Source organism: Prenolepis imparis, unplaced genomic scaffold (genome assembly GCF_030444845.1).
Source record: "Prenolepis imparis isolate NDT839.2.m4 unplaced genomic scaffold, iyPreImpa1.0 SCAF_2, whole genome shotgun sequence".
Taxonomy (NCBI): domain Eukaryota; kingdom Metazoa; phylum Arthropoda; class Insecta; order Hymenoptera; family Formicidae; genus Prenolepis; species Prenolepis imparis.
In genome coordinates, this window is record NW_028141160.1 from 852528 (window position 1) to 862107 (window position 9580).

Sequence of the window (9580 nt, forward strand, 5' to 3'; positions counted from 1 at the left end):
CGATTAGAAATCATTTGGGGATGGTATATTTATTGTTATTTTTTGGAATTATTATTTGGGAAAAGTCGCTTTTTTGTAATTTAAATAAATTGCATTTATACATATATATGTCTTTGCATTGTCTACCTTAAAGGTGCCTTTTCATGCTGACGTTCGACGCTCATTTTTAGCGTCAAAAGACGTCACGTGACCAAAATTGACGAATTGGTATCTTTATTTTTGGTCACGTGACGTCTTTTGACGCTAAAAATGAGCGTCGAGCGTCAGCATGAAAAGGCACCTTAAAGCGGGGAGCACAAATTTACATAGCGCATAAACCAATGACATATATATAGACGAAGCATTCCATTTGTGGAGTGAAGCCGGAAATTGGCAGAATACGACAGAGTGAGATAGTTGTTTTGACACTCTTCTTTCTCACTCTATCGTACTGAAGAAAATATGGCCGCCCTTTAGCTGTCAAAGCTGTCAAGTATACTCTGGCCTAGTTTACACCGATCATTTGATACTCGTATCAAGTAGAAGTAGTGCATTTGAGCTGATCAGCCAATCAATAAACGGATTTAATAGTTATTTACTATTTGATACGCGTATCAAACGATCGGTGTAAACTAGGCCACTGGCCTAGTTTATATCGAGCACTTGATACGCGTATCAAATAGTAAATAACTAGTAAGTTGGTTCAGTTATTGGCTGATCAGCTGAAATTCACTACTTAATACGCGTATCAAGTAGTGCATTTAAGCTGATCAGCCAATAACTGAACCAATGTACTAGTTATTTACTATTTGATACGCGTATCAAGTGCACGATGTAAACTAGGCCATTTACTATTTAATACGCGTATCAAGTGCACGATGTAAACTAGGCCACTGTCATGACAGCCAAAGGATAGAGTGAGAAAGAGAAAGAAAATAGAGTGAGAAAGAAGAGTGTCAAAACAACTATCTCACTCTGTCGTATTCTGCCAATTTCCGGCTTCACTTGCTCCTACAGTAAAAGTATAGGAATGCTTCGTCTATATATATATGTCATTGTTTATGGAAAAGTCATGTGACCGACCCTAATAAATTTTGCTATAATGCATTTTTTATGCAGAAAAGCTGTTTAATTTGTTTTTTATTATAATTTCAATAAATATGTAATATTATTTAATCTACTGCCGTTAAGTAGACAATGCAAAGATGACTTTTAAATACACAAAGTTTATTTAAATTACAAAAAAGCGACTTTTCCCAAATAAAAATAATAATCATAAAATATATCATCCCGAAATGATTTCTAATCGATTCCGTTCAGAATATTTATATTAAACAATTGCTATCTGCTAACTTGATGTTCGATAAAATTTTGTTATTATAAAAAAATATTATTTCCCAAATGTTCAAATGCTTTTCCTAAACTTCCCCAAACGATTCCTAAATTATATGAAAAAGAATAATTAGAAAATATTCAATTCATCTGCTAACTCTACGGCGGTATCTAGTTAGGGTGCCGTCACATGGGGCGTAACTTGCGTAAGCGTAACCAGCGGATCGCCAATCACCGAGTTATTCCGATAGAGCTCGACGAAGGGCTCTATCGGAATAACTCGGTGATTGGCGATCCGCTGATTACGCTTACGCAAGTTACGCCCCATGTGACGGCACCCTTATAGTATAGATATCTGTGGTGCGAAGGCCTTAAATGACCGTATAATCTCTGGATGATAGATTAAAATGAGACACCCTATATATATACACATACACATACATATCCACGAATGAGCGATATACAATAGCAGCGGCGATTGGTATCATTCTGTCTCACGCGCGGAACAGAATGGTCGACGATGATGGTACGACAACGAGGGTGATATCAAACGATATCGTAGCAATAGCAACGACGGTAGTAGCAACGACGACGACGACGTCGACGACGGTTTCTGTGCGCGTGTGTTTATCGTTGCTACTGTTGCTGCTGTGGCGGCTGTCGCGCGACCGCCGAGAACCTTCTCTCTCACCTTCCGCGACTGTCACTTTTCTTCGGCCGCGGTCGCGATTCGCGTGTTGTGTTTTCCCGCGGGAAAAACAATGTCGGGATACCGCAAGGTGAATTATTACGAACTATGCCGACTGTGTACCAACAGCGAGGGTAGCAAGATGAATATATTCCGCGAGGAGGGACGCAGACGGCAATTGCAGACCAAAATACAGACGTATTTGCCGATACAAGTAAGCCGAGAGTTGTCGCATCTTCGATTTGTAGGCAAAACATTTTTATTTTTTTCGCAGTGATTCTCTTGCTCCTGTCAATCTCTTTAAAAGTCGAGAAGACGCCCGAAATTTACGAGAATGAGATTTGTTTTTGGGGATAGTATTGAAAAAAGATGATGAAAGAGAGAGAGGAGGGAAGGAGAGAGAGAGAGAGAGAGAGAGAGAGAGAGAGAGAGAGAGAGAGAGAGAGAGAGAGAGAGAGAGAGAGAGAGAGAGAGAGAGAGAGAGAGAGAGAGAGAGAGAGAGAGAGAGAGAGAGAGCGCGCACTTCATGATTTAGTAAATTTAGTTCATTAAAATCACATTTATCTGAAAATGAGTAAACAATAGCTCAATAACATAATTAATCTTTTGTTTATATTGAATAACTTCAATTAATATATTTCAGTTACAAGATTGCACGATTAATATATCCACAAGTTTCAATTTCATATATCATTAAATTATATATGCATTTTTATACTTTCTTTGATTTATTTATTATAAAAAGAAAAGCTTTTCTCTTTTTTGAAATTGATAAGATTTAAGATAATAAAGCATTTATCTGTGTTATTATTATCTGCATATCGTAGCACAGATACAATACAGTAAACTTATTATAACATAAGTTACTAAATTTGTAATAATAATGTTAAAACATCTGGCTTTTTTTAAAATTAGAAGCTGAATCAAACAAACAATTGACGTATTGCAGATAATTTTTGATATGCATTTTTTTTATATGCATTTATATGATATTGAATCCCATATATTATTTTAGTAAAAATATAAGAATATGTAATAATCGAATCTAAATTACAAAACAGATACTATATCTTTATATTTATTTATTTTATTAATAATATAAAATTTTTATGTGTAGAAATAATCATATACATATATATCTGTATGACTAATATATAATATAAATTGTATATTGTTAATATATATTTGCAAACTTTTATATAGATTTACTACATTATAATTGTTGTATAGTTTTGATAATTTGCTTAATGATAATTTTATTTTGTTTCCTGTATAAATATTACTTGTTTATATTTATATGGAAACCATTTGATTATCTTTTACTTTACTATATTGATCTGTTTTATTTAAAATGTAAAAAAATGTATTTTATTGTTACACAAATTACAAATAATGCAAATTAATTCAAAATTTAAGAAAAAAATTGTGGCCAAGTTTTGTCTAATTTCTAGTTAGTCAAAATTACCAATTTTCTTTACATATAATTAAAGCTTAATGAGTAGATTCAGAATATAAAATATATTCAGAACTCGATTCAGAATATGTATAAAACTGAGTAAATAATGTATATAAAGATAATATATTATATAATATTCAGAATATATATATATATATATATATATATATATAAAACTGAGTATAAATAATGTATATAAAGATAATATAATATTATATATATTATATAATAAATAATATATATAAAGATGAGTAGATTCAGAATATAATAAGTCTCTTACAATTTTGGAAGAAAATAGACTCAAAGATGCCTGTTGTTTTGATTTATGGAATGCCATTTGTCAAAATTGAAACTCTTTGGCACCATTTTACTCTAAAACTGTAAAAGACTCAAGTTTGTGAGTTACACATTCTGAATCTACTCATAATCAGCTTTAATTGTATGTAAAAGAAAATTGCCAATTTTAGCTAACTAAAGAAATCAGGTGAAAAGCCTATGGGAGCTTGGCCGCACTTCTCAACATATTTATATGATTATATATTCACTTGAAGAAAAGTTACATGGATATATATATTCATAGAAGTTACATAAAGTTTTAAAATTATTAAAATTTTCTTAAATATATATATATATATATATATAAATTATTTAATTTTATAAGTTGTTTAATTATATATCTAATCACAAAAGAATTAAAATAAAATACACTGTGTATATATTACAATGAAGATAAATAAATCTTATTTTTCTCTTTTTTTAAAATATCTACAAATTGATTGCATTTGTTTAAGGTGATGGAGGAAGACTCATTACCAAAAATTGTATGCCATGATTGCGTGAAGAAGTTGGAGAATTTCATAGAATTTCGAGAAACTGTAGTCAATGCCGAGGGTATGTTAGAGTCCTATTTTACTTCGCTTCGCTTTTCCGAAGAATTTTTGAAGGAAGGAAAAGTTTATGTAAAAAATATCGAAAAGGAAAGATCATTGACACCAGAAGATGAAATTCTTAAGTCGATGGAAAAGGTGTCAACATCACCAAAAAGTCAAGTAATAAGCAACGATCAACAAATACAACATCAGCAGCCTGTTGTAGTTAGCAATATAAACGCTTCTAATATACAAATCATCAGTGGAGTTCAAGCTAGGGTGCAGCAATACAAATGTGCTATGCAGGTCTGTAATGAATCAATACTATTAATATTCATTATCAATAATAATCTAACATTAAATATAATATATTTTTTAAACATATTCTTCATATATTATAAAGCATTATAGGGTATCAGAAATAATAATAAAATATTATAATTTTATTTAGATGCAACCAGGTGGCATGGCAGCAGCTGTTGTTGAAGCTACGGCGGAGACTCATTACAGTTACCAACAGCAGACATCTCAAGTATCATCGCAACAATCAAATGAAGGGCAAAATCAAATCGGTGACCAGCAAAATCAATCTCCTGCAATCCAACAACAACAAGCACAAAACCAAATACAGAATCATAGTCAAATAAATCAGCAAGTACAACCCCAAAGACCAATTTCTCAACAATTAAACCAGGCAGGACAATTATCTCAACAGCAGAATCAAAGCCAAGTGAATCAACAAATACAGGGACAGATATCGCAGCAGCTTCAGCAATTACAGAGGCAACAACGTGAATTTGAAAAACAGCACAGACAACTTCAGCAACTTGAGAAACAGCAAGCACAAATTATAACACAACAGGAATTCTCAGTAAAACAAGAGACACCAGTTGTACATCAAAACAATAATGTAGTTCTCAAGACTGAGACAGAGATAGAACCAAATCAGCAAGTCATACAAAAAATACAATCCGAGGTCCAAAAGGATGAGTCTCCTAACTCAGCTGTACAAACTTATACTACAGTACAAGCAACACCAGAAGTATTTTTAAACTTAGGTTTCAAGGAGAACACATTGACAACACCAACCGTGCGAGATGACATAAAAGATTTCAAAGAATTTGCAAAAACTTCGTCCGATGATGGGATGTCTCGTAATTCTATTGAACAAATTAGAGAATTTCTGAGGCTTAGGTCAGGATCAGAACCAACTTCTTTAATCACTGTAAATCCTCAAGTACTCTCGCAGCAGACTACAAAGAACACTATCTGCCGCGATTGCGGTAAAAGTTTTTCTTCATTGAATCAAATGAGCAATCATAATTGTAGTGTTGAAATACTTATAAATGAACCATCAGATGCTAGAAGCAAAGATGATTCTTTACAAACTAATGTTAATTCCTTTAGTTGTGATGTTTGTAGTAAGCCGTTCAAACGGAAAGAACATCTCTTCCAACATCGGAAATTGCATACTGGTGAACGACCATATGTGTGCACAACGTGTGCAAAAGCATTCAGTCGTAAAGAGCACTTAGTTAGACATTCAGTATCTCATACTGGACAAAAGATGCACGAATGTGAAATGTGTGGCAAAAGTTTTTCGCGCAAAGATAATCTTCATAAGCATCGAAAAACGCATGGTGTATCTGGTCCTTATATTTGCGAAACCTGTGGCAAGTCTTTTGTTGTAAAACATTATTATGTGATGCATTTAACTACTCATGCAACAACTCTCACGGACGATGTAAACTGTCCAGATCCGTTGCCATATAAATGCGATATATGCCACAAAGCGTTCTCTGTAAAACAATATCTTACTACACATAAACTTAGACACAGATCAAAAAATAATAACTCTGCGCAAAATAATTTAAATGGGCATCAACAGCAACAATCACAGCAAGCAGACACTGCAAATAATGTGAATGTAGTGACAAATAATGTTAGTAATCCTGGACATTTAAATAATAATGGACAATCTAGTAATGAATCAACTGTTGAAATGCAAAGTGTTATTGAACGAAATGAACAGACTAATGGGTCATTCACTAACAATCAATATCATACTAATATACAAGAGTTTCAATGAGATAAGGGAAAGCGTGTCTATTATGTTCTCTTGCCAAATGGTAATAATCATAAGATCGTGGTTGTATAAGCAAGAGAAACTTTGACGCGCTAAAAAATATTTTCTTATATGGTTTTGTTCTTGAATGAACGATTTTTGTATTTTAATATTACAGGAATGAGAATTAAAGTGGCTATTCTGGTAAATTAAACATTTTAGTGTGCACACATTGCACAGAAAATAGATCTGTTGAATTTAAGGCTCCTCGCCGACCATGTTGGAATTGTGATGTCAGAGGCGAGAAAACATACGCTAAAAATTCTTAGATGCCATTTCGAGATAAAAAGATATTTCAATGAAACAGCACTTTAGATGGCTCTAGCACACTTTTAAAATACCTCGAAAACTATTCTTTATAATCAGTCAACAGCTGTGAAATGACTGTACTATAATGCCTAGTCCGTCTTTGCACATGCGCAGTCATTCCGCATGACAAAGTCTGATATCACGATCATTTTACGGTTGTTGATTGACTGTCAAAGGAAAAGAGAATAGTTTTCGAGATATTTTAAAGGTGTGCTAAAGCCATCTGAAATAGTGTTTCATCGAAATATCTTTTCATTTAGAAATGGCATCTAAGAATTTTCAGTGTGTGCTTTCTTGCCTTTGACGTCACAATCTAACATGGCCGCGGCGAGAACCCAGGAGTTTTAAGAAGACTCGCTCGATAATGTAAATATATCATGCCAACAAAAACATGTAACAGATAGTAGTTGTATGGAATGCAAGCTATAGTTTTGACATAAATGCTCACTTGTAATAATATTTGAAAGATATATACTACTAATACTTATATATAGCCTGTTGTCAAAATAATGAGACTGATTTTTTTAAATGCAATATGTGCCAATATTGGACATTAAAAATGCAATCTAGTTTGAATTTCGAAATTTTGACAAACATAAATAATTATTAAATGAACAAGATTTATATTAATGCATTTGTTGAATCATAAAACGAAAATATATCATGCAAAGAACAATTTTTTATATTAAAATAAAATGGAAATGTAAAAATGGAAATGTATGAGAACTTAAAAAAAGTTTATGAAGTTTTTTCAAGCTTTAGCTCTTCAGTAAAAGCTTTTTGATAATGAAACATTTTTGAAACGAAAAATAGTCGAATACCAATCAATTGATAAAAAGCTACAGTCTTTTGTACTTTCTATGAATTGAAAATAGAATGTAACAGAAAATAGAAACACATGTTTTCAACGTTGGAGGAAAAAGAGAGAATTATAAAGTATAGTTATAAAGTATAGTCAAATGTATAGATTAATGATTTATTTTTATCTTTTTATAAAAACTTGAAAGCAATATCTGAAAGAATATAGAATTTTATCATCTCAAATCAATAATTGTCAAAAAATTGATTATATTGGATGAATTTAATGTAAATTATTAATTTTAATGCATCTAATTCCATAATAAAATTCAAACTAGTTTGTGATTTTAATGTATTAGTGTTTTAAAAATTCAATTTTGTTATTTTGTTGCAGATTATATATATATAATATATATATGGAGATATAGTTATAAGATTATTTCAATTTCTGATGAAAAAATTTATTGATATATTATTATTAGTAATATATTAAGAAATGTCCGATGTGAAGAAAATTATAAGATTTAAATAACATTTAATCAACTGTGATGTATCAATTATCAATTATAGTAGGACTTCCATAACTTTTCCAGTATAGAGCTAGAAATTTCTGGAAAAGAGTAAGAGAATATCTAATCGTTGCGCACTTGTGCATACAAAGTTGTCAAATTAGCCAACTATACAGAGGTGGCACGACATCATACGATTAGCATTAATAAAATAAAGTGCAGAAGTATCAAGTTATAGAGGACCAAGTTATGGAGGTCTCACTGTACATCTGTCATTATGTGCAACAAATTCTCAATTGTAACTGTTTTATAAAATTTATGTTTATTAGATTAGTAATTGCAACGATCTAATTTTATTTTAAGGTTTCTATATCTTCACTGCAGCCATATGCAATTATGACGTCAATAACGATCATATGAATTTTTTCTTGTAAAATACATCGAAATAAGTTATTTTGACTACGATTATTTGTATTTGATAATATGCATTAATAAAATACGGCGAAAATTTATTTCTGTGTTCTTCACAAGTTATATTTTACAAGAAAAAAAAACTTAATGATTTTTCGCTTTTAACGTCATAATTCAATACGGCTGCAGTGAAAATATAGAAGTCTTTAAGATGTTATAAAGACATGATTTTAATGTTCTTCTTGGATATAGAACAAAAAATAAGACCAAAGAAATTTATATTATGTTTATATAAAATTTATTTATATTTATATGATAATAGATAAAATAGATAAAAAATTATTAAATATAGATATATAGAAAAGACATAAGATAGGACTGAAGGTTTGTGCTAAGTTAACTGTATTGTTATTCAAAAAATTAGATATATACGTATATCTTGGATAATATATATGTATATATACATATATATATTTACTCGGTTCAATGAGAGAACGTGTATCGGCTCGGACGAAACCTCGTCCGTTTCGAGCAGGTCTCCGCCCATAATCTGCCTCTTCACTGCTTGTGTAACTTATCAGTGCCTGTAACTAATGGTACCAGGCTCCCAAAGCATCGAATGCATCGAATCACCGGTATAGCATATATTCGTGCCCGAGCGTATATTTATACGTATACGGTACTAAGTTAGCTCTCCCCATTTTGTCTATGCGCAGCCGATACACGCTCTCTCTTTGAACGGAGTATATATATATATATATATAATTGATTTATAAAATGCTTTTATTATTTTCTTGGCTTTAATTATTAATAAAAATGTGTGCCATAATATGGTCTCTGAAAAATATACATGTAAATATATATATATATATATATAATTTATTAGATTTTCAGTATACTACTGATAAAAAAAGAGAAATTGTGCTTTTTATTCCATTTCTCGCGTATTCGTATTCGCTTATACAGGGTGTCCGAAAAATCGCCTGCTCCACTTCGGGAGGTGATTCGGGACGAAAAAAGAAGAAAAAAATGTTATATAAACATCCCAGGTAGCAAAATGTCATTTTGACGTCATTTTAACATCAAATTACGTCAAAATGACGT

The 9580-nt window shown here is 31.5% G+C and overlaps 1 protein-coding gene across 2 annotated transcripts; it reads left to right on the forward strand.

The window, feature by feature from the left end:
• Positions 1-1677: 1677 nt before the first annotated feature.
• LOC145932503 (uncharacterized) lies at positions 1678-9340 on the forward strand. Of its 2 annotated transcripts, XM_083031489.1 has the most exons (4): positions 2095-2213; positions 2274-2533; positions 4247-4630; positions 4776-9340. In XM_083031489.1, the coding sequence occupies exons 2-4, from the start codon at positions 2369-2371 to the stop codon at positions 6411-6413; spliced, it is 2187 nt and encodes a 728-aa protein (XP_082887615.1). In that variant the 5' UTR covers positions 2095-2213; positions 2274-2368; the 3' UTR covers positions 6414-9340. The 2 variants fall into 2 exon arrangements, with proteins under 2 accessions (XP_082887616.1, XP_082887615.1); XM_083031490.1 differs by lacking the exon at positions 2274-2533 and having other exon boundaries at positions 1678-2213; positions 4776-9339.
• Positions 9341-9580: the final 240 nt, after the last annotated feature.

Coding starts and splice junctions, on each gene's coding strand:
- LOC145932503 (XM_083031489.1), top strand. CDS start 2,369: ATGATGAAAGAGAGAGAGGAGGGAAGGAGAGAGAGAGAGAGAGAGAGA. Junction 2,534..4,246: donor AGCGCGCACTTCATGATTTA/GTAAATTTAGTT, acceptor CATTTGTTTAAG/GTGATGGAGGAAGACTCATT. Junction 4,631..4,775: donor AATACAAATGTGCTATGCAG/GTCTGTAATGAA, acceptor AATTTTATTTAG/ATGCAACCAGGTGGCATGGC.